This window comes from Corylus avellana, chromosome 9, assembly GCF_965113065.1.
Source record: "Corylus avellana chromosome 9, dhCorAvel1.hap1.2, whole genome shotgun sequence".
NCBI classification, from domain to species: domain Eukaryota; kingdom Viridiplantae; phylum Streptophyta; class Magnoliopsida; order Fagales; family Betulaceae; genus Corylus; species Corylus avellana.
In genome coordinates this window covers 22,519,131-22,547,052 of record NC_142498.1, presented here as the reverse complement: position 1 = coordinate 22,547,052, position 27,922 = coordinate 22,519,131, and the positions used below count along the sequence as shown (strand labels likewise).

Below are 27,922 nucleotides of genomic sequence, written 5' to 3'. Positions count from 1 at the left end.
TTTTAAATGGTAAATAAAATGATGCATTTTTTAAATCTCACGATTTTAAACGCATTTGAAACTACTAAACCAGATGAATATTTTAGTATATATAATGATAAATTACCATTTATTCTAAAAGTTTTAATTTTTTTTTTAAAAAAAAAAATTGCCCTAATACTATCATCACCAATTATTTTAAAATTATAAATAAAAAAATTAATTATTTAATTAATATTTTAACACATTTTACACAAACTTTATTGTATGGTAAATGGTATCTTGAGAGAGTTGTGATATCAAAAAATAGAGTTGTACTTGTAAGTGTCTGTTTGACAAGGTTGACAAAATAGGTACGTGGCAAATAAACAGGTACATGTTTATCTAACTATTCTTTATAACGCTTAGATAAACTTTATTATAAAAAAAATGCATAAAATAAATGGGTCGTAAACAGGTAATGACAGTAACTGTTTTGCCGGCCATTAACTTGTCCACTTGTCCGGCAATTCTTGTGTCTTGTTGGTGAAGAATCATTTGGGCCCTTTTCTGCCTATAGGCCCTATACTTTTATTTGTTGGGTCAGATTGCCCAACAATAATGAAAGAGAAATTGTGGGTGGAAATCTGTGAACCAAAAAGCTTTTTAATGGGTCTGGATCAATGGATAATCAAATTTTGGTCTTGTTACGGGTCAGATTTGAGCCCAATATGATACTTCATGAATCAAGGCCCTCTAACCCAGCAGGAGCTCAAACTGATGAGGAGGACTTTGGGCAGTTTTGCCAAGAGGGAAATTGTTCAGAAAATGTGACATCAATAATTAGTAGCCGTTGAAAAAGACAATATCGTTATCTATTATTGTTTTGTTGTCTGCAGCACGAGCAACAACTTGAGCTAGCATTGCCTTGACCGTTTTATCCAATCAATTATCTTTTAAATCAAAATCAATGTAGGTGGGATACTGGGATTACGTTCGTTCAAATTGAAACCCTATCTTGAATTAACTTTTCAAGCATATGTATCTATGTCATCATCTGCACAATTTACCTTATTGTTATGATAAGCTTTAATACTATTAATTAGAAGGATAAACACAAAGAAGAATGTGCAATTAAAACTCACTTTGAAATAATACCTTAATATTCCCACCAACCAACTAACATTAAATGTTGTCCGTTACAATTTACAAACTGTGGGGTAATACAGATGGATAGAAATTCCTTATAATTAGTTGTTTCGAACAAATAAGATATGCACTTTGGGAAGGTGAGCTCATAGCCTCTCTCTGTGTGTAGTTATTCGAATTGCAAGCAATTTGGACCGTCTAAGTGTTGAGTGAACTGAAATTTTTTACAATTATTTCCTGTAAGTGTGGTTTAATTGAGTAAAAAAAGAAAGAAAAAACCCTATAAAGCCCACATAACCAAGCACATGTTCGGACAAATAGATCCTATTAAAAACTTCTCACAATTACAGTCAAGTCAAACCTATTTTATATAAAGATAAGAATCTCTTATATTTAGCATGCCCATGAAATTCAGGCAACTTATAAAAAGAAAATTATATAAGCCCCCTATTAGTAGCAATTCTAAGGGGTTGTTTGACTTGTTTCCGATAAAAGACCTCTACAATCTCTTTTGAATTGCCCCAATTTCAATGAAATCGACCATGTTTGATCATGAAAAGACCATCAATGTCAACGGTTAGCACCTTCATTACGTGTCATTCTAGTATTTCAAAACACCCCGCTCAATCCCACTCCATAGTGCTCTAGAGCGCATGCTAAATTGCTACCTACCAAAAAAAACAAAAAAATCAATACCGTGATAATTAACAAGTAGAGGGAACGTGAAATATAAGCCATTGAGTGTTTGACTTTCACACTACGTGGCAAAATCTGTGATGGAGACGAATTAAGTAACACTAATAAAACCAGAGAGGATAGCTTTAAATACACCCAACCTTTTGAAGGCATGTAAATGTGTTAAAGTGTGCTGTGAAAATTTGAAAAGCACATGCGAAGGTAGCCGTTAGGGCAGACACGGAAGAACGCGACTTTTCAATCTGGGAGATCGGACGGCTACTGTTCACTAGCCGTTGGATTTAAAAATTTGGAGAGCGGACACATATATTCGCTCATTGGGTCCTAATCTCGCTCATACAGTTCGTCCAATTTCCTCTCTCTTTTTTGGGGGGGGATAAACCCCAAAAACCTGAAGAACGAGACAGGCTCAGAGAAGGGAGAGAGAGAGAGAGAGAGAGAGATCGCTTGGAGTTTTGATGCAGTTTTTCTAAAGAGTCTCTCTTTTTTGTTTGGCGTTTCAAGAAAGATCGTGTCAGGGGCTCAAAGGAGTATTTTAGTTTGGAATTTTTTGTTTGTTTGATTGGAATCGGTAAAGGGAATCCGTGGATTTTTCTTAATGTATGTTGGTGGGATTTGGAATTTAACGATCTGGGTGTTACTTGTGAATTTCAGTTCTTGATTGGGTTCTTTTCTATTTTCTTTCTGGTTCGATTTTCGATCGAGGGCTTTCGGCGTTCTTTCTCAACTTTGCGATTGTGGGATTTGCATTTGGGTTTGTGTTTTTGCGATTGGATTCTGAATCTTTGTTTTCGTCTTTTTTTGTTAGAGAAATGGCTGGATCAGACGAAAACAATCCGGGCGGGATCAGACTCACAAATTTTCAAGGTACTAGGCCCGGATTTGGTTGTGAAATTTCTATGTTTAGGCTCTAAGCCCTAGTCTGAAAAATGGGATTTTTTTTTTTTGGCACTTTTTTATTGCGAATCAGAAGGTGGATTTCATGCCGGTGGTGGAAAAATGGGTTTGCGGGTTGGACACAACCGGAGAGCATTGAGCAACATTAACAAGAATATAGAAGGAGCTCTTCCTTACCCTTATGCGGTCAGCAAAAATGTTTTTTCTGAGTAAGTACTTAAAACCTAGTGTCCATTTGGTCAAAATGGGAAAAACCAGAGGAAAGTAGAAGAAAATGAAAGAAACCTTAATTATTAGCAACTTAATTCGAGTGGGTGAAATAGGCGCATTACTTTTATACTGTAATCAAAAGATTGTAAAAGACAAAGAAACTTAATAGAACTTTCGGTTTGGTAAACAGAAAACATGCAGATTGCAGTAAGAAACCTCCGATTCCGGGACATCGACCAATTACTAGGTCAGTAATCTTCTCCAAAATGTTTCTTGTGCTTAAAAGTTTTTCTTTGGCTTTTGATTTTTGCTTTTCTTTTTCATTTTTAGGAAGTTTGCTGCCCAGATGTCGAATACGCAGCAACCTATATCAGAGGTACTATTACTGTGATCATTGAAGATAGTTGATTTGGTTACATGAGGTCGGTTTTAAGATTGGATTGATTTATTAGGAAACTGAGAAACCAGTCCACTTGGTCCCAAATCCTAGTGAGTCTGAAGACTACTGTACCATCATAGATGTGGAAGACTACAAGGCGACTAGTGATCTGCCAATGTTTGTGCAACACACAGAAGCAATGCTGGAGGAGATTTATCGAATGGTATTTTCTGCTCCTCTCCTTTTACTTAAAATGTTTGGTTGGAATGGTATTAATGTGTTTTGATTTCCAGCAGGAGGTAGAAATGGAAGACCTAGCCGAAGAGCCAGTTCTTGACATAGACAGCTGCGATAAAAAGAACCAACTTGCAGTTGTTGAGTATATTAATGATTTATATACATACTACAAGGAAGCAGAGGTGATACTTAATCTCCACTCTACCTGCTTCATTTGAGTTTCGTTTAATCATGAAACTGCTTTGGTAGTCCTGTTTAAGTCCGAGTTCTTTTATTTTTTTTAGCAACAAATTAATTTGATATCTATTTAGAGGATCATTTTGAAACCGTTGACTATCATATTGTAGGTGAGAATTTTTGGGCCTTGTAGGAACGTATAAGGCTTATTAATTAAGTGAATTTAGGTTAATGAAAAGTATATATATATATATATATATATGGAAGATTGTCAAGGAAAATGTTATTAAAAAAAAAAAAAAAAAAAACTTCACAAGGTGGGAGTTTGTGGTCCTAGATAGTAGAACGCTTACTGATGCAGTAATTGGGAGTTTGGTTGATGAATAGCTGGTTCATAATACAATTACAATGTATTAATTAATATTTTTGTTCAATGTTCCCTTACAGAGTTCTAGTTGTGTCCCAGCAAACTACATGGCACAGCAATCTGATATTAACGAGAGGATGAGAGCTATTCTCATTGATTGGCTGATTGAGGTACATTAAACTTCGTTTTAGTGGCTTAAATCTAGGATATGGTATATGGTCTCATCTAGTTTAACTGAAATCACTAACGAGTTAATGAATAAAATTACAGGTGCACTACAAGTTTGAACTGATGGATGAGACCTTATTTCTTACTGTAAACCTGATTGATAGATTCTTAGCTGCTCAACCAGTGGTGAGGAAGAAACTCCAGCTTGTCGGAGTAACAGCGATGCTTCTAGCCTGCAAATACGAAGAAGTTGCAGTTCCTGTTGTGGAGGATTTCATTGTGATTTCTGACAGGGCTTACAGCAGAAAAGAAGTGCTTGAGATGGTAGATTTAACTAGAAGCATTTTGTTTTACATTCTCTTTAAACATAATTAAGATGAGAGCATATGATTCACTTATTATATGCCATGCAGGAGAAGCTTATGGTCAATTCCCTACAGTTCAACCTCTCGGTTCCCACGCCATATGTGTTTATGAGGAGGTTTCTCAAAGCTGCTGAAGCTGACAAGAAGGTATATAATATAAAATAAATCAACTAAACTGTACAGTTGTATATTTAGCAATGATTTTGATTAGAGAGATTTTATTGTGACCTTGAATCAGCTCGAGCTGCTCTCGTTCTTCCTGATCGAAATGTGCCTGGTTGAATATGAGATGGTGAAGTTTTCACCTTCTCTGTTGGCTGCTGCCGCAATATTTACAGCTAAATGTACCCTCGGTGGCTTTAAGCAGTGGAGCAAAACCTGCGAGTGGTACACCAGCTACTCGGAGGAGCAACTATTGTAAGCGGTTATTTTGTCTTCATATCATTATTACAAGTTTATGAATCAGTGCAATTAATTGGATGCATTTCTTTTTCTGTTTGTATAGGGAATGCTCAAGGATGATGGTTGATTTCCACCAGAAATCTGGCACAGGGAAGCTCACTGGTGTTCACCGGAAGTATAATACTTCTAAGTATGGTTATGCTGCAAAAACTGATCCTGCTAACTTTCTCTTGGGGACCAGATGATGAGCCAGGGCAAAGACACAGATGATGATGCATCAAACACAAGACTAACTAAACTAGGCACTTGGGGGTTGGTTGGGGTTCAATTGAGCAACAAAAGTTGCCCCTGGGTTCTAATATCGTATTCCAAAAATCAGTCTTTTATAAACATAAGAGGGATTTCCTCTTCTTCTTCTTTTTTTTCTCTTTTTCCTTTTGTAGAGGAAAATAATTTCAGTTCTTTTTAAAACTTGTTTTGGATATTGTCCTCTAATGAATGATAAAGTCAATGTTCATTAGTTTGTTTTGTTAATCCATGTTCCACAGATAGATGGCTCAAAGCATTTATACTCTCTACTTGAACTCGGCCATTTATGCTCAAAGCATTTTATAATCTATTGAGGTGATTTCACGCAGCAGATGAGCTTTGCATTTATACTATCTACTTGAATTTGAACGGGCATGCATTATCTGTCTGTTTAAACTGTAGATGCTGGACCAAAGAGGAGATAATAAGCATTAAAACCAAGTGAGAACACAATATAAACTAGTGATAATGCCAATGGAAGATTATTTAGAGTAGTAAATTGAAGCGGATAGAAAATAAGAGAATGATATTTGAAATGGAGAGAAGAATCAAGTTAGTGTAAAATGAAGATAATCATATTCCTAAAAAAATATTGTAAATATTTACAATATTACCACGAGTAAGAATTGCACCAAATGGAGAGAATCAAGTTAGTGTAAAATGAAGATAATCATATTCCTAAAAAAATATTGTAATATTTACAATATTACCACAAGTAAGAATTGCACCAAAAACGACAAGAAACAAAAACAAAAGCGAAAAAATATGTAAAAATTCCGTTGCCGGGACTTGAACCCGGGTCTCTCGGGTGAGAGCCGAGTATCCTAACCAACTAGACTACAACGTATTTTACTAACTAGACGGCATCTAATATATTTATTATAGAATTTATTCGATATCTTTTGAAATAATTCTTATTTCAGATAATTTTACATAAAGATTGAGAACGGATTGATCAAATCACCAAACAAGGATCGAAATGCGAAAAAGAAATCTCCTAACATTCGCATCTTACTGCATTTGTTTCATTTTTGTAGAGTATAAGGAAATTCTTTAAAATATTTTGGAAAATGTCTCACCTACTTAAATAATAGTTCAAGCAAGTTGAGCCTCACGTGTTAAGACAAATCTTATGTGAGATATTGTTGGGACACACAAAAAAACAAACTAGTATCAAAAAATTTTTAAAATATATTTAGGTCCTAAAAACACTTCAATGCTAGCGATCCCTTCTAAATTAAATTATTAATTTGGTCTTAAAGCTTAGACAATCTTAAACTTACAATTTTTGAAGCGAATTGCAAACTTGACATGAATTTAACATCAATTTTGGAGTTATGGTTTAAGAGTTTGACCTGTTTTATTAAATGAATTGAATTAAAGTTAACTTATATAGTCTTATACACATGTCTCAATATAACCCAAACCTGATAAGCAATATTTAGAGTTAACAATTTTTGACACGACCTACAAATTATATACGAACACAACGCAAATTTAACAAGTTAAGATTGATGAGTTTGATCCATTTAATTAAATAGATTGAGGTATGATTGACGTGTGTAATATTATATTCATGTGTCGATACAACTAACTTAAAATAGATTTGGCTTTAAGTGCTAAAAAAATAAATAAATAAATAAAAACCTAAATCACATTTCATGTAATTTTTAAATAGCTTATCTCTAATTTCATTAATATCTTTCTAGTAAAAAAAACTTGAAATTAGATATGGGGTTGTTGAAAAAATAAATTAAAAAAAAAAAAGAAAGAAAAAGAAAAAGAAGTGCTTAAACCAAATTCAAACCCGATACAAACGACCACAAATTATCGTCACTACACACCCCTCTCATGGTTGTTTTCTGTGCAAGGAAAGGAACACAAAGGTGGCTATTGAATAAGATAATAGCTAATGACAATATTACCCATCGACGTTGCCTTTCAACAAAAACAATACTCCAAAAATTTCCTCTCACACCGCAATTCATGCCCAGCTGCCACGTTTCACTTTCCATCTGTCAGACCCTTTCACAGCCAGAAATTTTACGCAACCCAATGGCCGACTTGCAAACCACCCACTATTTGTATCAATGGGAGCCCACCTACACCCAAAAACTACGAAATTGCTCTCCAAATTGTAGAAAATATCTGCGTTCGTGCGCGGGTCCTTGTTCTGCGATTCCCTGACAAAGATGGCCCCATGAATCTTTAACCAGGTAAGGAAAATACTCACCATGAAAAGACTTCCCATTTATCAATGGAATTTTGAGGTGGATTTTGATCCATTCCTGATTTTTTTTTCTTCTGTTCTAATCAATACCCATGACTTTCATTTGCCAAATTTTTGGTGTTTTTGGCCTTATATGAGGTTTCTCTAATATATTTTTGTCCTGGTCGTGTACTTGGATAAGAATGCGGTGTAGGATTGAGAGCGAGCTTCTGATTGATACTTGTCGTTTATAGTGGTTTTAGATCTTTTGGTGTCAAGTGGGGAGGCTTCTAGCAATTTCTGGGTTACCCTTAGATAGCATGCTTGAACAGTTGAACTGTAATAATTTATTTAACAACTCAAAAAACTTTTGCGTCAGTCTCTTACCACTAGAGATATGGTGGTTGAATTTTAGCACAAAAATTCACATTTTTGCGTATTCATGGTAAATTGAATTTGATGAGTGTCTTTTACATGAGATGTCTGTCTTGTTGCTTTAATAAAAACTTGTCCTTTTGTCTTCAGATAGACAAGGTGGTGTCTCTCTCATTATGTAAGGTTCCTATAGAAATTGTCGATTTTTCCAGTGTAAGTGTGTAGGGAGAGTGAAAAGAAATTGGGTTCTTGTACAAGGAAAGATGATGGAAATGAAAGAGAAGAAGTTCCTTACAGTGGCACCCTTTGAGTGTACTTGGCGAAAGGATTTGAAATTTCGGGAAGCCGGGAGGGGTTGTGTAGCTTTTGAGGCTTTTGCTCACAACGATGTCACCCTGGTTTTCCGGGAGAATGTCGGAAGCCAACACTACCATTACAAAAGGGATAATAGTCCTCACTATACAATTATATTGGGTAGTCATAGGAATAAGAGGTTGAAAATTGAGGTAGATGGGAAACCTGTGGTTGATGTGGCGGGTGTTGGGCTTTGTTCTTCCTCGGCGTTTCAAAGCTATTGGATCAGTATCTACGACGGGTTGATAAGTATTGGTAAGGGAAGATACCCTTTTCAGAATCTGGTCTTTCAGTGGCTAGATTCGAATCCGAATTGTAGCGTTCAGTATGTTGGGCTTAGTAGCTGGGATAAACATGTAGGCTATAGAAATGTGAATGTGTTGCCTTTAAGGCATAATCATATATCTTTGCGGCAGCATGTGGATTGTGGTGAATTAGAAGTTGAGGAGGATGCGGAAGAAGATTTGAAAAATGAGTTCACAGATTATGAGAAATGGGGTCTTGCAAATTTTCTTGAGAGTTGGGAATTATCTGACATGGTTTTCATTGTTGACACCGAGGAAAGACCGGTACCTGCTCACAAGGCTATCTTGGAAGCATCAGGTAATTTTCCTTTGAGTTCGTCCGAAGATGTTGTCCACCTTAAGGATGTAAATTATCCAGTTCTCCATGCGCTTCTTCAATATATCTACACAGGCCGCACCCAGGTACTTTATTTTCCTGAGTCTCATATGCCCTTTTTTATTTCCCTGACTTTCAAATACTCGTAGCTATGTCTGTTGTAACTTTGTTATGGAGCTTTAGATTCTAATGGTGCTCGTGTTTATGTTTGTCGTAGATTCCAGAGTCACAACTTGGTTTCTTGAGGGCTCTGGGCTTACATTTTGAAGTGGTGTCATTGGTCAAGCAGTGTGAAGAAACCATGGAACGGCTTAAAGTAAATAAAAGGTTGTTTGACTCGGGTAAGAATGTGGAATTATCATATCCGAGCACTAGGCCCCATTGTTGTGCAACCTTCCCTTCTGGACTTCCTGTCAATCTCCAAAAGCTCAAACAATTGCACTTAACTGGCAAATTCAGTGACACGGACCTCTATATTGAGGGCCAAGGTCTTGTTGCCCAGCCTCATAAAATTATTCTCAGTTTGTGGAGTGTCCCTTTTGCAAAGGTGAGAAAACTTCATTCTTGTGTGACTCCCTTGCCCCTTATATGGCATATAGGATATTTCGGGACGTAAGTTCTGACATTGCACAACTGCAATCTTCCCATGGTTAAGCAATTAGCTTCTGAACAGGGACACAAGTATTTTCTGTCGGGTGAACTGGAATTTCCATTCAATTATGCTAAATGGATTAGAAACTTGTTATACCTCTAATAGAAATTGGGTAAGAATCTGACTGAGCCCCATAATAGCTTTTCTTTAATGGTTGTAAAATTCAAATTTTTTTGGCTGATTCTGCATGAGTAGGGTCAAAGAAATCTACAGCAAACAACAAAAAACTTGGCTTCGTTGTTTTGTTCGGGGCCCTTGCTTTTAACACTACTATTATTGTTCACTGTCAGGTTAAGGCTTCCTTCATGATAAGCTCAAAGCCTCAAATGAACAAAGAGTCATTTTAACCATTTTCTTCTCATTGCCTGTCCAGAACGTCTACATCTTCACATGATTTAAATGGGAAAATGGCTGGATTTGGCAAGAAGACTCTTGTAACACAGAAAATAGACAAGTTAAACATTATCATTTATATATTAAAGGGGGTTAAATTGTGAATACCCTTTAAATTTTAACTTCTTGGGGTCTAACAATGCTGCGTACTCTGTTTGTATGTCCGTATCTGGCACACACAAGGTTGGCATAAACTACTAGAAAGGGAGTGGCATATAGGTTTATCAAAGGAATTAAGGTTTTTCTTTATGTATGTCTTTTGAAGTATTTTATTAGTTCTTTTTACTTATTAAAAAAAAAAAAAAAAAAGAAAAAGAAAAAAGAAGAAGAAGAAGAAGATATTTTATTAGTTCTTTGCTCCTTGTGGATCCTGTTGGTTTTTATTCTTTTACCAATTCATGGGATTTGCTACTAAAGTAAAAAAATCGAACTTGGCAGATGTTCACAAATGGAATGAGTGAAACCATGTCGTCAGAGGTTTCTTTGAGGGATGTGTCACCAGAAGCATTCAAGGCTATGCTTGAGTTCATGTATAGCGGTGAACTTGATATGGAAGTCATTATGGATTCCAGTGCCTTGTTGCTCCAACTTTTGTTTTTGGCTGATCAATTTGGAGTTACTCTCCTTCTTCAGGAATGCTGCAAAACACTTTTAGAATGCCTCTCGGAGGTAGTTTGGCAACCCTTATCTTAGCAAATAATTTGATTTTCCAATTGTAGATAAGATCATTGTTTTTGTCTGTCATTATCACAGTATGTTGCTTGTCTGACTAGAACTAAAAGACGGGGAAGTGACTTGCGGTTTCGGACTTCTGAAAAAAAAAAAAGAAAAAAAAGAAGAGATCCATTGAGAATGAATTATAAAATATTAATACCTCTCATGTACATATTATATGCAGGGATGGAGTTCTCCTAGTGGAAGGTCATACAACGAGTTTTTCTATTATGCACAAGTTTAATGGACGAGGAAGCAGACAGTTTTGGCAAAGTAGTTGGACTGTTGCTTTTCAAGCTAACTGTTGAACTTTGTTGCAGGACTCAGTAGGTCCAATCCTCCAAGTGGTCTCATCAATCCCATCATGTAAACATATCGAAGAAACATGTGAGAGGAAATTTGCAATGCACTTTGATTATTGTACAACTGCAAGCCTCGCCTTCATCTTGCTAGATGAGACAACTTTTAGCAATATAATTCAGGTTGGTTCTTAAGTTGCTTACTGGTTGTGGATTGATGGTTAAGTTTAGGATTAAGATAGCCGTATAAGGGCACACATACTCTCTCCAGAAAAGAACAGGATAAGTGGTTAAATAACGTAGAACTGGAAGGGGCAAATGCTCCACAACTGGAGTATGGTTACCAGCTTGAAGAGTGGGAAGTGGGGTGAGAGGAGTGAGTGGTTTACTTCTCTGTCGCACTTCTCCAATATGTAAAGAAAACGATTGTTGATTTGGTAATTTAATATGTTGGACCAAAGACGGTTTGTCACATATGACACTATATTGGTAAGGAGTTGGAGAAGCACTCAGGAATTTGCTGAAGTACCTCGATTGCAATTTAGAAGTATGGGCCCATCTATATCTGGATTTTCAGATACTGTTATTTCTTGGAGATGAAACAGGAAAACCCCATGTCCTTGGCCAAAATTAAAAGTCCAAAGCATATAGGATTACTTCTAAGTTGTCTTACTCTGATAGTTTGGCCAGCCAAACACTTTATTGATACTTTTTTGAAAATCAATTGATAATATCATTTACAATATGTTTTGGGATTTGCAGCATCCAGATTTGACAGTAACATCTGAAGAAAAAGTTCTCAATGCAATTTTAATGTGGGGCCTGGGAGCAAAGGAATTGTATGGGTGGGAGGTGGTGGATGAGCTAATAATAAATTTGGCCCCTGAACACCTTTTTGGGGAAAGGCTTCTGTCAGTTCATGACTTGTTACGTTTCGTGCGATTTCCGTTACTTCCGCATGCTTTACTTAAGAAGGTATATAGGCCCTTGATATAGAGACTTATCAGCCAGTCTACTAAATATAGTGATGCCTTAGTTTGATTTCTCTTATATTTGTCATCTTGCAGTTGGAGAAGAGCCGCATTAGTAGGCATATTCATAATTTTGATAATCTTGTAAGTTATTAATTTCCTTTTTGCTAATAATACTATTTGTTTTCTGAGAGTTAGGTTCTTCTTTTTCTATAATTTAGAGGTTCTTTAGTATACTCCTTGTGTACTACGGTTACACCCCTCTGTGCTTTGAATGAATATACATTAATTATCAAAAACTAATTATACTATTTGTTGACATGGAATTTTGTTTCTAATTGATATGTTAATGTCCCAGGTGGAGGAGGCCATCAATTATGTAGAGTTTGGATTGGCAAGGCTAGAAAATCAGAAGTAAGTATGAAGTATCTTAGAGCTGTATTATGTTAATGGTTTCTGATCTCTTGCTGTAGGGGCCTTTCTTAATGGACTAAGTTGTCATTTTATCTAAGGTAGAGGGATAATGCTTAATGGAAAATAGTTTATTTGGTTTGCTAAGAACAATGAGTTTGGATAATATTTTTTTATGGAAACTTCTAAATAGGAGTTTTCTAGCATTTGTCTTGCTTATTATATAATGTTAAACTCCATGCATCAGATAGAACCATAACACATGATGCACAATAGTTTCTTTGGTCGCTGAGGAGAATGAGTTTGGTAGAGTTCTTTCTGTAGACATTTTTAAGGAGTTAGCTAAAGTGGTCTTGCTTTTGTAGTGCAAGATTTCAACATAGGCGATCTAGTTATAAGGAGCTCCAGTACATCTGTGATGGGGACAGCAATGGAGTTCTGTACTTTGCAGGCACATCATATGGGAAACATCAATGGGTAAATCCCGTTCTGTCTAAGGTAAAGTCCTTAATACTTCCTTTCTTTCTTTGTCAACTTTTTATTCTTCTTTTTTTTTTTTCTTAGAAAAAAAAAAAAAAATCTAAATCAAGTTCTTCATAGGCCAACTGATTCTTTTTAATTCAGCTACTTATCCCTTATTAATTGAACTTTTCAGAGAATTATTATTACAGCCAGCAGTCCCCCTTCACGATACACTGATCCCAAGGTTTTGGCCTCCAGAACTTATCAGGTATGATGAAACCAACTTTGTAGAAGTTGTTGCACCATAAGCTTCTTTAACTGGAAACTGAAACGTATTATCCTACATAAAGGGAACATCATTTGCTGGGCCTCGGATGCAAGATGGACATAGGTGTGCATGGTGGGCAGTTGACACAGGCCAAGACCATCAGGTTTCATACATAACTCTTCTGATATAATTTTGTTATTAAGTAACAAAACCTAATGTTGTGTGCTGTGCTTCAAGTTTGGACATACAAGCACCATAGAAGAAGAATTATCATAATAAGCATATAAAAGCCGAGCATCAAATTTGATCAAGTCTTCTTATATGATTATATCATGGTCACCAAATAGCTGATAAAACCATGAACAAATTTCCTGAACATCGATGTCTGTAAGCTCAATTTAGCCTTCTGAAGTGACATTCAGTTTGGACTGATTCTTCACTTGAGAAATTAAGGTCCTGTCTGAGAGTCTCACGCCCTTAAAAATGAAAATGGTAGGTTGAATCTCAGACTTGGGAACAATTGGACCTTTGGAGAGTACAAATTAAAAATACCAAGAAACTGATATAATCAAAAGAAACAAGGAAGCTCTAGGGTTTATTTGATATGTGCATTTACACCAAAAGGCCTCCTGCAGAAAAGAGAAGAGTAAGTGAAAAGAGTGGATGAGGAAAGACACCAATAGGGTATGATCAAAATGGAGCCATAGTTGGGCCGATTCATACAGTCGAATGAGTTTTCCTCTGTATGTGTTTGTGAGCCCTAAACCATCTTAAATAATTGTAGGCATCAAGCTATATTTTTGGAAGCCAAATCGTGGGTCATATAATGCTTTTTTCCCCAGTACCTTCATTTCATTAGGTTACTCAATATTATGGTTATTCTCTAATTACATCCTGATGCAAGACGTGTTGGTGCAGCTTATGTGCAGCTACTACACCTTGAGACAGGACGGTTCAAGGGCTTACATGAGATCTTGGAATCTTCAGGTAAAGACCATCTTCAGGATTGGAGCAATGTTTTGTATTTTTTTGGATAATGCTTTACCTACAACTCTTTTACAACGTGGCTTCAATCACATACTGTCACATGCCAACAAGTTGTTGGTCTAGCATTACTCTTTCTTTGTTTTGGTCTCACCAAAAATGGGTTGGCGGGTGAAATATTGATTGGATTATCTCTCTTCAGGGCTCTTTGGATGGGAAGACTTGGACAAACTTGAGAATACATGAGAATGACCAAACAGTGTGTAAACCTGGTCAGTTTGCATCGTGGCCTATAGTTGGACCTAACGCTCTCCTGCCTTTCAGATTCTTCAGGGTTATACTGACCAGCCCGACCACTGATGCTTCTAACCCCTGGAACTTCAGCATTTGCTTCTTAGAACTTTATGGTTACTTCCATTAGCTTGACTGCAAGTACTTCCCTCTCTGGCTTGTATCTTAATCGTCTGTGGCTTTCTTTCCTTATTTGTATTGCCCCCATCATGTACATTTGCTTGGTTATGTGAACATAGCAAGAATAAACTCGAGCCTTTCTTTTTACATCGTGCATGTGGCCAAACATAAAGGCAAATATCTACCCCGATACATAACCAAATTTTCATCTGATCAAAGGGTAATTCCAAAGATATCAATCAAAGGGTATGATTAGTTTAACAGTTTCAAAACGTGTGGTTAAAAAAATTGATTTTAGAACGGAATTAATGAAAACATGATATTTAAAACATAATTAAACATTTCGTAAAAATGTAATTTAATTTTTAAAATTATAGGCTTTTAAAAATACACTATTGCCTGCAATTTGAGAATGTAAATTTTTCACATTTTCATACCGCTTTTCATCATGATATTTTCTACAATTTTATTGTAACTCGCAAATTCGCAGGACCCAACACACTCAAAATCATGTTTGTTTGAAAGTGGTCTCGTTGATTGACTGCGCCACAATTTGATTAGATGAAGTGGTGCCAACTGCCAAGAGTAGATCATTTACTAAAAAGAACTTGCTATAAATCACTGAGTGAGCTAGAAGTTGCTAAATATAAGTGTACCACAAAACCTTGGCAAGCCAAATAAGTAGACTAGCAAAAAGAATGCGGTCCGACGACTAAAGTTGTGCTAAAAGTTTACATCATTACATGAAAAATGTCCTTTGAGTTGGCTGCGTGCTCAGTAAAAGTTTACCCACAAGGTTCTCTCATTTTCTTCTTAAATTTTTATAGATATGAAAGATAAAGAGAGAGAATCACAAACACGAAAGACAAATCACTTACACTAATAGTACATAATAGAAGGTAATTTGCAATAGCATACATCTAATAAAGTAAGATCAGTCCATCAAGATCCAGAAAATATGGTCTCCACCTTCTTTCTTCCCAAACGAAAACTCATTCTTTTACATAAAATTTTGAGGATGTCAAGGGCAGGATCTACGATTCGACAGGCTACCAACAGAAGACAAGCGATGCTCTAGAATGAAGAGGACAAGAAACCACTCAGATGTTGATTACCTCCGAACAGGTGGTACAACACCCCTACCGGGTGGTGCTCCACGACCAGCAGCCTGAGCCTGTAAAAAAGAAAGTAATATATGAAGTCAGGACCCCTTCCAATCCATTAAAAATGAGAAAGAAACATGTTATGTATACCAACAACAATGATATCAATGTGTTTTGCTGTCTAAGCCAGACAAATGCTCAAATTTCAAAAATAATACCATTCATGGAACAATCTGCAATTAAGAGGGCTAGGCATGACAATTCATGCAGTTAGAAGGCACTGAACTATTTGTTTCATTTAGGTTCATAAATACAAATCTCAAATCAGTGTCTCAAACCATAACCTCGTTTTTAAGATGTTATTGGCCAGAGAGAATAATACTGTAAACAAACCAAATACAGAAGAGTATTACCTTGGCCCGCATTGCAACCGCTCTACCCCTGCCAACTCCAAGTGCCGCACCCTTGCCCTTTAAGAAGTTCAAAAAGCATAGGTCAGAAAAAGTAAAGTAAGGAGTGACTCAGGAGATTCTAATAACTTCAAAACAGTGAGGTACCTTGATTCTGGCATCAAGACGCTTGAACATTGGAGCATTCTTCAGCATGTCTGGTATGACCATAAACCTGTTAAAATTTCACATCATTTTCAAAGAATTGCAGTCAGTTTGTATGTAGCCAACAAAAGTGGCTCAAGGAACATATAATTTAGATATTCTTATCCAAACAACATATGACTTAGATACCTCACTTTGCTGCCTCGAATAAAGACATGCTCAAGTTGTGAGACCTTCCCATCCTGTAGAATTGTCAATTAGAATGAGCAACTATCACAAAAATAAGAATAAGAATGGAAACAGCAGAAATAATTACCTAAATAACTATTCAAGCTGACTCAATTAGAACCAGAAACTGAACATCTGATTTTTCCACAAAATCTTAAAAAACCAGGAACAACGGCCTTCAAAAAACTTCTAAAAGACAGAAACATTGGGTATGAGTCTCGATGTCAATGCCAGTGGTACTTACAAGTATACCAGCAAGTGTCAGCCTTGGTGGCCCCAGTTTTTTCCACATTCGTAAAACAACATCTCAATATACATTTCAATTCACTTTGCAAACAAAAAAAAAAAAACATTATATTTATCAGTTTGTGATCTCCCCTGCCTGCTTGTGGGCAAATATCCCTCTCATTTTAGATCGACCAAACTTTGTTATCCAGAAATAATTAAGCAGATTACAGGATATAGAGATTGATCTAAAGGAAGTGTAACAATAACTTATGATGTCAAATTTCACAATCAACATTAAATGCATATATTTTCCCGAGGACACCATCCATACCCATAAAGAGAGCTTTAGTCTCCTTGATCATTCAAATTCATGACCTGTGAAAGTAAAGAGTAGGACCTAATAGAACTATGATCCCTCGTGAAATGAATTAGCCAAGAAAAATGTATTCAACATTATTGGTACGATTTCTGAACTATGAGAAATAAAAAAACAGCAAAAAGGATCGAAGAAAATGAGAAAGAGACTGAAGGGCTCTCTTGAAATAACTTAAAGGATTCTTTTCTGCATTATCCTAACTTTTCTTTCTAGACCAAAAGAGCGCAACATAGCCGATTCCTTTCCGTGTGTCGCCGTTTTCTTATTCCATATAAAAACTATACGAAACAGGGCATACAATCTTTGCACCAATCATTCAGAACCTAAAAGGCCTAATCTTCTCAGTGAGTATACTTTTTAATTATGCATTTTATCGATTCCCACTCAACAAAAAAAATAAAAATCCGAGCAACCAAACATCACTAGGGTTAACAATATGTCCTTTGGGGTGTTCAAGGATTAATCGAACAATGAAACTAATCAAAATAGAAAAACATTTAGAGAAAGGAAATCTAGGGTTTTAGGTACCTTAGCGGTGTAGGTGATGTTCTCGAGCTGGCAGTTCCAGTTGTCCTCGCACTCGACCATGCTACCTCTGTAGAGCTCTCCGCTCTTGAGCTCGACCGTGACCACGTGCCCCGAGGCCTCGTGTAGCAGCTTCACCGGAATTCCCAAGCTCCGGCTCATGTTGTCTCTCTGTCTCTCACTCGGTTGCTCTCTGCAAAACCCTAATAAACCCCCAAGCTTTCGCCGTGTTTGACTGTGGACTCTATAGCGCTACTTGATTTTATAGCGCTATTGCTCCGGGACAGTGATCGGGGGTATTTTTATCATTTTCGAAAGTATATGGTGGCAATTGTGGAATGCAAAAAGTTTGATTCTAGCTGTTGAGGCGACTTTGTGTTATTAGGACTATCCCGACTTATTAATCTAGTTACTAAGGCCGCCATGGTTTTTAGGTCGACTCAATAAATCCTCATAGAGTCATAGGTCTACAATATTTACATGATTACATCGATTTTTTATTGCTTCTTATTTATTAAAGCAATGCTTATGCGTTTATATAATAAAAATTCAAAAGTATACTAGTAATAGATGAATTTAACATATTGCATATGATACAAAAAATATGAGCCTATCAAATATTTACAAATATTGTATGTCCAATTTGCTTAATTGGGTTTTATACTTATTGGACACATTAAATATAAATTCCAAAGTTGTGAGACACTTCTCATAGATACGTTAAAATGGAAGATATATAAATTTTGATATTTGAAATGACTTGTAGACATCAAGAGCACCTTAAACGTGATTGAGAGAGTAATGCCTTTACTTTAGAGCATAATGTGTGTTTATTTGTTGATACAAGGACCACACAACATGCTTAATGAAAGAGATTTGTAAGAAAGATAAAGATAAGTGGTGAGGCTTATTGGGTGTCCCGGTAAGAATTACTTTGATGATTAAGTCAGTAGGAAAATAAGGAAGAGAAATTAAAGAAAGTATAAAAAAAGGTTAAGAGAATAGATTGTACATGAAGAAGTCGCATCCTCTCTACTTAAAAGTGGCAGTTTTTTGCCTTCTCCAAGACGGGTCTCGGCTCCTGCCCGTCTTATGGTTGCAGCTATGGGAGATTTCTCCTAGGAAAATATTGGCAATGTTATTCCATGTGGTTCCATACGGTTACGTGATGTGGAAAATCAAGGAGTTTTGTTGATTGGTCCAGGATAGTTATACAATTTAGCATGAGTTTAACTCCAAGGGATTGCCTAAGCTGTAATGATTTTGGTCTTGGTGGCAATTTTAAGTTTAAAGTTTGAATTCTCTTATACGCAAACAATTTATTGGAGCTAGCCCACCAACGAAGCCAAAATATCACCAAGTCCACGTGAAGAGACACTTTACATAAGTCCAAAGTTTATCCAATATAGGTGGATTCACAAAATATCACATACTTTAGAGAGTTTCCTATTCGTTTTTTTTTTTAAAAAACACACACACACACAATGTAGCATGAGCTTAATTGGGTGCATTGCACCTTATGGAATTTTGTGAGCCCTTCACTCAACCAAAGGATGGAACACACTAGGCTGAAAACTCATAGGCCTCTTGTTGGCCCTCAATGGTCGAGTGGACTAGAGGAGCGTTTGATGCTTTGAACTTTATTTTCGGGTAGTTGGGCCCAAAGGAGCGTCCCGTCGGTAATTTGGGTACATCTATGTTATTGCCGTTGGCATGTCATGTTGTACCAATGTATCTTACAAGATTTTTTAACATCTTCATATTCATATTATTTTACGTACATATTCTATAAGGACAAAGTTTTATATAAATTGGATTGAAATACTTTATTTTAAACCAATTTATTAAATTGATATATGTTAACCATGTAAACATATATCAGTTTAACATATTAAATTAGAAGAAATTACTCATAAGTTTCGAGAAAAACTGTGGATCCTAAAATATATGTTATTGAGCCTGGCTAACATAATTATTTAGCGACCTTTTCATTTCTTCTATTTATGTTTTTTTCCCCCTTTTCCAACATGGCATATCGTGTCACAATCAACACTATTTGGGCAATAAAAACAAAAGTAGTACTATTTTTAGAAATATCTTTGCAAATGGCATTGTTCTAGGAAACAAAAAATAATAATTATTATTATTATTTAAGGAGATTTTTCGTACCAAAATAATAATAGCGTTGATCGAATCCTGGGCGTTGGTGTGACGACTTTTCAGCAGAATTTGCAGTGTGATCGGTTCATAGCCGACAGATTACCAACAACTTTTTGTACACGTGGCGGTTTCTAATAAGAAGCGGGTTTTTTCCCAATTCTTAATTATGACGGCTAGTGCGTTGTACGTGGAGCATATCCTTTGCTTATTGGGTCTCCTTTCGCTATCGCACGGCAAGTAAAAACACAGGAAAGAAAAGGATAGCGATCAATAATAATACGTGTGATTGTGGGTCCAAGAGACCAACGGCCCAGATGTTCTGATAGAGACTACTCGCCATGATTGACGGTCTTTAAAGAGTGAGTTTTTGCAAGCAGAGTGAGAATGAGAAAGTGAGCTAGAGAGAGTCTGAGAGTTGGGGAAGATGATGGGCTCTCTGAGTTTTCTTCACACATCTGTTCTTGGGTCTTTACCACCTTCTTCTTCAAGCAAGGTTTGAACTTTGCTCGTATTGTTTAAGTTCCTGTCTATTAAAATATGGTTCTTGTTGCTTTGGGAGTTGCAAATGAGTGACTCGAATTCTTCGAGTTGGTTGTATATGTTGGTGCATTGATGCCTATGTGGTTCATACTAGAAATCGTGCTATTGTTTCTAGTAAATTCCCTTTCTCATATTTGATGTATTGGTCGCCTCTTGTTTATGTATTTGATCGTGGGTTTAATTCAAAAAATGGATCTTTCTGTTATGTTATTGTTGATGTAAATTTAATTGTAGTAGTAATGTAGTAATTCTGTTGGATGTGTTTAATTGTCGAATTTTAGTTTGGGATTAAAGAACTCATAAAATACTTCATAACTTACTAAAATTAGACGAGTGAGTGTCTATCTGCGCAAAATTTAGTTAATGAGATTGGTGGGGTTCAAGTAGCAAAATCATGGGTTAAATTTTTTTTTTATCACTGGCTAGATTAAGATGACCATAAGAAGGGCATTTAATTGTCTGTATGAACTCTTAAAAAATATCCATCCCCTGCTTTGGTAAACCAGGGATCGACGTTGTCCAAAGTTGTGCAGAATCATAATATATGAGACTTATTTCTTAAAAAACAAAAATAAACAATTATCATCAGTCAAAAGATTTTGAGTTTCAACCTTGGACACGAGCATGACAGGACATATTAAGAGTCATTTATCTCAGCTGAATGAACTACAATCATCCTATTATCATGGTTTTGGGCCTTGAGCCCAACCAAGAATTAGCTTTCTTCTCTCTTCAGGATATATATATCAAGAAGGGAGAAGAAAGCTTGTTATCTCTTACTGTAATACCTAACTTTAGGTGTGGCCGTGTATATAGAAGAAGGGGTTGCTTATCATAAAACCTTATGAACACTAAAAGTTGGGAGTCTATTATACTTCAATTTCAGTATTGCAGTTTCTTGCCTGGTATTTTACAATATGCAGTGTGTGCACCGTTATGTCTTTCTATATACTCAAAAGGATTTTTGATGGTTCTCTTATTTTATTGTTTGACAGATATTGAGAAATAACCGACACCTTGCCAAGCAACAACGAATTGGAGTGGCCTGTGGATCTCAAAAATTGCTTGAGCACCCAACCTTCCTTTTTCCATCAAGAATTTCAATATACAGGAGGGTATGTGCTACATTTCTAACATGGATTTTTGTGCATCAGGGCCTAGCATTTCTCTCATTACACATGGAGGCTAAGATATTCTTCCTGTGAAACTATTATGTGTGAGTTTATTGCACGTATATAAGCTGTGATCTGTTGCATTTTCTTCTCTAGGTGCAGCACAGTTCCTCGATCTCAGCTCTTGTAACAGATGAGAGTGCAACAATGACACCCTCTGAGGAAGATGCAGACAATGTTGGTATCCTGGGGATTGATCCAGGCTTGGAACCTTATAAAGATCACTTTGCATGTAGAGTAAGGAGATACATTGATCAGAAAGCCCTTCTTGAGAAATATGAAGGAGGTCTCGAGGAATTTGCTCTAGGTGGGTAGCTTTATCAGATATGAAATTTGCTCCCATTTTGTTTTCTCTTACTTTCTATGTGGAAAGTTTTCGATAAGTACTCGACATTTTCTAATGTACAAAATTGCTGAGTTTTTGCACATAGAACACAAATCATATTAGTTGATACTTCACTTGCAAGTGCCTATAATAAATATATACACTAAGGCGGTTTGATGCATGAACTTCTGCTTATGCTTAAAAGCATCACATCGAGTCCATCACTTCTTTTTCTTTCTTTATTCTTTTTTTGTTTCCAAATTGATTATCCTTTGGCCTCTTGAGTCTCTTCATGTCTTTCCTATGTTCAATAACTAAGCCAATTTTATGATCTGCTTAGTAGTGTCCTCTCCAGTGTAAAACTCTCTATTTGGTTCCTCCATTCTGTAGGTTATTTGAAATTCGGATTTAACAGAGAAGAAGGTGGCATTGTGTACCGTGAATGGGCGCCTGCTGCTCAGTGAGTTTTTTAGGCTTTGAAATATGAAATTATTATCTTTGCTAGCTATTGTATGTGATTAATTGTTTATAGAAGTTATATTTTCTATAATGTAGAGAAGCACAACTTGTTGGGGACTTCAACGAATGGAATGGTGCTAACCACGAAATGGAAAAGAATCAATTTGGTGTCTGGAGTATCAGAGTTCCTGATTCTGGTGGAAATCCAACCATTCCTCACAATTCAAGAGTCAAGTTCCGATTCAAGTATGGTGATGGAGTTTGGGTTGATCGCATCCCTGCTTGGATTAAATATGCCACTTTCGACCCGACAAGATTTGGAGCACCGTATGATGGTGTATACTGGGACCCTCCTCCTTCAGAAAGGTGCCAACCACTCATATTTTTCTTAAACCCAATTTGGATTAAGTGAATATCTTTGATCGAGAAACAGGATGAAAGATATCCAAATGGCCAATGCCCTCAGGACTGACCATTACGATGCATCATTTCTCAGTTTCTGGTTGGGTCACATTACATGATGGCTCAGTTGGAAAAAACTCTTCAACAAATTTCAAAGACCTTTCTATTGTTGCTTGGTCTAGTTTCACTAAATAAGGGAGCTATTGTACTTTGATGTCTTCATTTTTAACCATATGGGAATAAGCAGAATGTTGACCTTTTCTTCCATTTATCATGCAGGTATCAGTTTAAGTATCCCCGTCCTCCAAAATCCAAGGCCCCGCGAATATATGAAGCTCACGTCGGAATGAGTAGCTCAGATCCCCGCATTAATTCATACAGAGAATTTGCTGATGAAGTTTTGCCTCGTATTCAAGCAAATAACTATAACACAGTCCAGTTGATGGCTGTGATGGAGCATTCCTATTACGGATCATTCGGGTATCATGTTACGAACTTCTTTGCTGTAAGCAGTAGATCCGGGACCCCAGAGGACTTGAAATATTTAGTTGATAAGGCCCATAGCTTAGGTCTGCGGGTTTTGATGGATATTGTTCACAGCCATGCAAGCAACAATGTGACTGATGGCCTCAATGGCTTTGATATTGGCCAAAGCTCACAAGATTCCTACTTCCACAATGGAGATCAAGGTTACCATAAGTTATGGGATAGCAAACTCTTTAACTATGCTAATTGGGAAGTTCTCCGCTTCCTTTTATCCAACTTAAGTTGGTGGCTTGAAGAGTTTAAATTTGATGGCTTTCGATTCGATGGGGTTACTTCGATGTTGTATCATCACCATGGAATTAACATGGCATTTACGGGAAATTATAATGAGTATTTTAGTGAAGCAACCGATATTGATGCTGTTGTTTATCTGATGCTGGCAAATTCTCTGATTCATAACATCTTGCCCGATGCGACTGTCATTGCTGAAGATGTTTCTGGTATGCCTGGACTTGGTCGGCTTGTCTCTGAGGGTGGAATTGGTTTTGATTACCGCCTGGCAATGGCCATTCCTGACAAGTGGATTGATTACTTGAAGAACAAAACAGATGAAGAATGGTCGGTGAAGGAAATTTCCTGGACTTTGACGAATAGGAGATACACTGAGAAGTGTATAGCTTATGCTGAATGCCATGATCAGGTATGCAATTTTTCTATTCTTGTTGTGTTGTTAATTTTTATTACTAGTCGCTGTGCCCCAACCTTGTTCCAAAAGGAAATGTCTTAAGATTTAGTTACAGCTGAATTTCCAAGAAGGAAAACAAAAGAAAAGAAAAGAGACAGTTGACATTTTGAATTTTTTGGTCTTTCATTTCATCATTTTGAAAAGAAAGCAGGCATCAGACATTTAGGGTTTTATATTTTGGTCTTTCATTTCATCATTTTGAATTTTTACCTTTTCCTCAGATATATTTTTAAATACTAGTTGGTTTTACTGGTGCAGGCCATTGTAGGTGACAAAACAATTGCATTTCTTCTAATGGATACAGAAATGTATTCTGGCATGTCTAGCTTAACAGATGCTTCTCCTACTGTTGAGCGAGGGCTTGCACTTCACAAGGTTTGTTCCTTACGAGTTTGTGGGGATTGCTTTCTATTATTGTGGTATCTTTGATAGCTGAACTGGTAGATAGCCTCCACCACAACTATGAATTCCCTTCTTCTTTCTTTCTTTCCTTTTATAATTGGCTTTCTGGCTATATTCACTACCATGAAGTCTTACTACTTCATTTCAGCCCCTTCCAGATGACCAAATAGTAAAAAATATCTGTGTTTCATACAATGATTGTGGCACTGATTTATATAATGGATCCAGAGAAAAGTTAATTTCGGAGATAGTGTCTTTTGATGGATATTAATTTTTCGCTGTTCTCTATGTTATTTTTATCTTTTGCAGATGATACATTTTATAACTATGGCATTAGGAGGTGATGGATACCTCAACTTCATGGGGAATGAGGTAAGCATACTGGCCTCCGCTCCTGACTTCTGCATGGGATCGATGTGCAGTGAGTCCTAGATATTTTCTTAGATAGTATGTATTGGAGCTTTAGATTGGATGGTCCTCAAAGATTTCAAATACTTAAAAAAGAAAGAAGGTTTTGGCTCATTCCATGTTGATTAATTTGTTACTTAAATAACATCAACAGAAAAAATGAGATTAGCAAGTGAAGGAGATCCTTTTAAGTTGTCCATGTATATTATGCAGTATTGTTATACTCTTAACTTATTTGTCATGAATGTTTGTATAGTTTGGCCATCCTGAGTGGATTGACTTCCCAAGAGAAGGAAATGAGTGGAGCTATGAAAAATGCAGACGCCAATGGAACCTGGTGGATACAGACCACTTGAGATACAAGGTTTGGGATCACATCTTTACCGGTTGAGTCCCTTCATTTGATCCTACCATTCAATTTGTATTGGGTAAGAAGAGTATGGCTACCAGACACTCCTAAATGGTTGGTGAAAAATCAGAGGAAGACATGTGAAGTAAACACTTGAACACATGCCCACACCTGACGCTAATACGCAAGTCCACTTAATACAATGTTACAAATATTGTCTGACCAACCTCCACCCCGCACATTCCCCTTGTGTTTAAATGGACCACTTGCGTAAAAACTTCCATTTTATGGTCACATCTTTAACACTTGTTAGGTCATAAGTTGAAGTAATATGGCAATTCTGATATAATACATGTTAAGGCAGTCCAAGATTAGGGCTGTCAATGGGTTGGGTTAGGATCAAAGCTTGATTGATATCTGACCCAATTAAGGTCCAATTCTGGTATTCAATTTGAATTCAAATCCAATTTTTAGAATTCAATTAAAGTTGGATCTAATTCAAAGTTCAATAGGTCATCTTGATTAAAATCTCTCACTTTTAAGAGTTATGGATTATGAGATTTTTATATTATATAATCATATGGAAGTTATTTACAATTTTTATAAGAAGTAAAATTCAAGTATTTTACATAATTGTAAAATATAAGATTCGAATCAAATTCGGGTGTTGAGAATTGTATCATATTGTAACTCCAATCCTTCTCAAACCCATACAAAATTTGATCTATGAAGAGTCCCAACCAAGATTGTGTTTTAAATGACCTGATTAAGAACATATTAGACCTCAATTATCCGTACATGTTCATGTTACCTTATGACACAGGACCATGGTGGGGCATATGTAATCTTGGACACTGCACCTCTGTCTCTATAGAGTACACAAGGCTATGTTCTATATTTCTTTTTTGGTTCTTATCTAACTATTGCTGTTTATGGTTGTGTAAATTTTCTGTTTTGCTTTCAGTTGATAGAGTTTAATGTTATCATTTTCTGTGTCCTTGAAACTTGCACAGTTCATGAATGCGTTTGACACAGCTATGAATTTACTTGACGAGAAATTTTCATTCCTAGCATCGACTAAACAGATTGTAAGCAGCACAAATGAAGAAGACAAGGTACAGATGCCTCTGGATGATCAATATTTCTTTTAGGATAAATTATACTTTATTACCCTAAACTATAAGAAAACCATTTCTTATAGTAAAATAGTTTAGGGTAAGAAAACCCTTTCTTACCCTTTCTTTTACTTATAGAAGTGGAGAATTAGTTCTTGGATCTCATAAGAGCAAGTAAAATCAATTGAAACAATGACTCTGTTTGGAAAGAATATATAGGTTTTCAAGGGTGGTCATTAGAGCTGATGTCTCTTGATCACGTTTTATTGAACCAAGAAAAGGGAGCAGTTTATGGGCCTTATATATTGACTTAAAAGAGTGCTGAACAGTTAATCTTGTCTTTTCCATTTACTTGGGTGGTCCTAACTCTGCTTGATTGGGAATAAACAAGCCCTGATCATTTCAGTTAAATATGCTTCACTATTAAACAAATGCATGATTGTTTCATGTTACAGGTTATTGTCTTTGAGCGTGGAGATCTGGTTTTCGTGTTTAATTTTCATCCGGACAATACATATGATGGGTATGTCGTTTTTTAATTATGCCAAGGGGTGTATGTGTTTTCTGCATGTGGAATGTTGGCAAGATGACGTAATTTGCAAGATTTTATACTTTTTTATTTTTTCATTTTCGCTCAGAACCAAAAGATTCTTTGGGTGACTTTATTTAATCTTGAACAAACAGGTATAAAGTTGGGTGTGACTTACCTGGGAAGTATAGAGTTGCACTAGATAGCGATGCTCGGGAATTTGGTGGACATGGAAGAGTAAGGAAAACCTCATAGAATAAGCATGCATGCCATTGGTGTCAAAGATTTCTTTGACATAGTGTGCTCCATTTCATCAGTTGCTTCTGATCTCTTATTGACATGATGATTCCTTTGGCAGGTGAGCCATGATGTTGACCACTTCACATCCCCTGAAGGGATCCCAGGAGTTCCTGAAACAAATTTTAATAATCGACCCAATTCCTTCAAAATACTCTCACCACCTCGCACGTGTGTGGTATGGGCGACTCTTTTGGTCATTGCTACTTTTGGTTTTTTCAGTTATCATACATTTCTTCTTGCCATAGAATAGAGAGATAATAACGGTGATTGCTTGAGCTAATTAGTGTTGAAAATTAATTGAGCTATCAAGTTAATAGGCCTTTAGCCCTGCGTGACTAGCATTTTGGAAGTCAAATCTCCGGTCTCTGGTTAAATTTGTTGTTTCCTTACTGGAATTATATGGAAATCACTAATAAGTCTTTTATTACTTTTCAAAGGTTTATCATAGAGTGGAAGAAGGTGTAGAAGAAGGCAGCGCTAGTGATTTGACTCGTGTGACTGAGACATTAGCAGCAGCAGACATAGGGCCTGGGCAGGACAATTTTGAAGAATCGGGTTTTGTAGAGAATGGTGATGCCAGCCCAAGCAGGGGAAAAGATTCAGAGGTAGAAGAGACCAACAAAACAACAGATGTTGAAGCAGAAGGGACGGTGGAAGGAGCCTCATATGACTAAATGGCGGTTCATTTGTCATAGTTACAGTTCCTGAGAGGTGATAGACATGTGAATAAATAAAGAGGCTAGACATGTGAATAAATAAAGAGGCTTTCATTTAGGCTGTGTATACTTTATGTAGATGAATGTATGGCCTACATGTATATATGAGAAGAAAGACTATGCCTGATGTAATATAGTCATCATAAATGGGAATATAGTCTCTTGCTTTGATTGGAGTAGCTATTTTCGTCAAGTATCATGCACTTTTGTTGGGTTGGTTTTCAACACAGATTACGGCTACAATACGATAAAGATTGTGAGGATTTATTGAAATAATGAGTTAAGGTTTTGTTATAATAATAAAAATAACAAATAAAATTGAATGTTGTGTAGTTTCTCAAAACCTCTCATTCCCCTAAAAT

General features: G+C 36.4%; 4 protein-coding genes and 1 non-coding gene across 7 annotated transcripts; 3 read left to right on the top strand and 2 right to left on the bottom strand.

The window, feature by feature from the left end:
- The first annotated feature begins 2,140 nt into the window (after window positions 1-2,140).
- On the top strand, window positions 2,141-5,639 carry LOC132189209 (G2/mitotic-specific cyclin-2). Of its 3 annotated transcripts, none has more exons than XM_059603826.2 (12): window positions 2,145-2,403; window positions 2,612-2,670; window positions 2,774-2,909; window positions 3,101-3,157; window positions 3,241-3,286; window positions 3,363-3,512; window positions 3,583-3,708; window positions 4,151-4,240; window positions 4,341-4,562; window positions 4,652-4,750; window positions 4,842-5,020; window positions 5,109-5,639. In XM_059603826.2, the coding sequence occupies exons 2-12, from the start codon at window positions 2,616-2,618 to the stop codon at window positions 5,248-5,250; spliced, it is 1,302 nt and encodes a 433-aa protein (XP_059459809.2). In that variant the 5' UTR covers window positions 2,145-2,403; window positions 2,612-2,615; the 3' UTR covers window positions 5,251-5,639. The 3 variants fall into 3 exon arrangements, with proteins under 3 accessions (XP_088366964.1, XP_059459809.2, XP_059459811.2); XM_059603828.2 differs by having other exon boundaries at window positions 2,146-2,403; window positions 3,586-3,708; XM_088510838.1 differs by lacking the exon at window positions 5,109-5,639 and having other exon boundaries at window positions 2,141-2,403; window positions 4,842-5,024.
- Window positions 5,640-6,088: 449 nt separating this feature from the next.
- Window positions 6,089-6,161, bottom strand: TRNAE-CUC (transfer RNA glutamic acid (anticodon CUC)). The gene has a single exon. It is a non-coding gene; the product is annotated as a tRNA-Glu (tRNA).
- A 1,247-nt stretch (window positions 6,162-7,408) lies between these two features.
- Window positions 7,409-14,585, top strand: LOC132189142 (BTB/POZ domain-containing protein). The gene is made up of 13 exons (XM_059603690.2): window positions 7,409-7,530; window positions 8,049-8,959; window positions 9,091-9,420; window positions 10,357-10,587; window positions 10,953-11,114; window positions 11,694-11,906; window positions 11,999-12,046; window positions 12,261-12,316; window positions 12,679-12,811; window positions 12,969-13,043; window positions 13,126-13,206; window positions 13,962-14,030; window positions 14,230-14,585. The coding sequence occupies exons 2-13, from the start codon at window positions 8,162-8,164 to the stop codon at window positions 14,446-14,448; spliced, it is 2,415 nt and encodes an 804-aa protein (XP_059459673.2). The 5' UTR covers window positions 7,409-7,530; window positions 8,049-8,161; the 3' UTR covers window positions 14,449-14,585.
- A 708-nt stretch (window positions 14,586-15,293) lies between these two features.
- LOC132189739 (small nuclear ribonucleoprotein SmD3b) lies at window positions 15,294-17,700 on the bottom strand. Its single transcript, XM_059604520.2, has 5 exons — window positions 17,456-17,700; window positions 16,285-16,337; window positions 16,099-16,165; window positions 15,955-16,011; window positions 15,294-15,612 (listed from the first exon to the last, which is right to left on the bottom strand). The coding sequence occupies exons 1-5, from the start codon at window positions 17,612-17,614 to the stop codon at window positions 15,550-15,552; spliced, it is 399 nt and encodes a 132-aa protein (XP_059460503.1). The 5' UTR covers window positions 17,615-17,700; the 3' UTR covers window positions 15,294-15,549.
- Window positions 17,701-19,986: 2,286 nt separating this feature from the next.
- On the top strand, window positions 19,987-27,739 carry LOC132189181 (1,4-alpha-glucan-branching enzyme 1, chloroplastic/amyloplastic). Its single transcript, XM_059603773.2, has 14 exons — window positions 19,987-20,105; window positions 21,148-21,267; window positions 21,421-21,631; window positions 22,040-22,109; window positions 22,205-22,474; window positions 22,790-23,696; window positions 24,000-24,116; window positions 24,453-24,515; window positions 24,808-24,915; window positions 25,914-26,015; window positions 26,471-26,538; window positions 26,700-26,781; window positions 26,903-27,019; window positions 27,282-27,739. Exons 1-14 carry the CDS (start codon window positions 20,037-20,039, stop codon window positions 27,516-27,518), a joined length of 2,541 nt encoding a protein of 846 aa, XP_059459756.1. The 5' UTR covers window positions 19,987-20,036; the 3' UTR covers window positions 27,519-27,739.
- The last annotated feature ends 183 nt before the right edge of the window (window positions 27,740-27,922 follow it).

Coding starts and splice junctions, on each gene's coding strand:
- LOC132189209 (XM_059603826.2), top strand. CDS start 2,616: ATGGCTGGATCAGACGAAAACAATCCGGGCGGGATCAGACTCACAAAT. Junction 3,158..3,240: donor GGACATCGACCAATTACTAG/GTCAGTAATCTT, acceptor TTTCATTTTTAG/GAAGTTTGCTGCCCAGATGT. Junction 3,513..3,582: donor TGGAGGAGATTTATCGAATG/GTATTTTCTGCT, acceptor TTTGATTTCCAG/CAGGAGGTAGAAATGGAAGA.
- LOC132189181 (XM_059603773.2), top strand. CDS start 20,037: ATGATGGGCTCTCTGAGTTTTCTTCACACATCTGTTCTTGGGTCTTTA. Junction 22,475..22,789: donor GACCCTCCTCCTTCAGAAAG/GTGCCAACCACT, acceptor TTTATCATGCAG/GTATCAGTTTAAGTATCCCC. Junction 26,539..26,699: donor CCGGACAATACATATGATGG/GTATGTCGTTTT, acceptor TTGAACAAACAG/GTATAAAGTTGGGTGTGACT.
- LOC132189142 (XM_059603690.2), top strand. CDS start 8,162: ATGATGGAAATGAAAGAGAAGAAGTTCCTTACAGTGGCACCCTTTGAG. Junction 13,207..13,961: donor ACACAGGCCAAGACCATCAG/GTTTCATACATA, acceptor GTGTTGGTGCAG/CTTATGTGCAGCTACTACAC. Junction 14,031..14,229: donor TGAGATCTTGGAATCTTCAG/GTAAAGACCATC, acceptor ATCTCTCTTCAG/GGCTCTTTGGATGGGAAGAC.
- LOC132189739 (XM_059604520.2), bottom strand. CDS start 17,614: ATGAGCCGGAGCTTGGGAATTCCGGTGAAGCTGCTACACGAGGCCTCG. Junction 16,166..16,284: donor ATTCGAGGCAGCAAAGTGAG/GTATCTAAGTCA, acceptor AAATTTTAACAG/GTTTATGGTCATACCAGACA. Junction 15,613..15,954: donor CGGTTGCAATGCGGGCCAAG/GTAATACTCTTC, acceptor TCTTTTTTACAG/GCTCAGGCTGCTGGTCGTGG.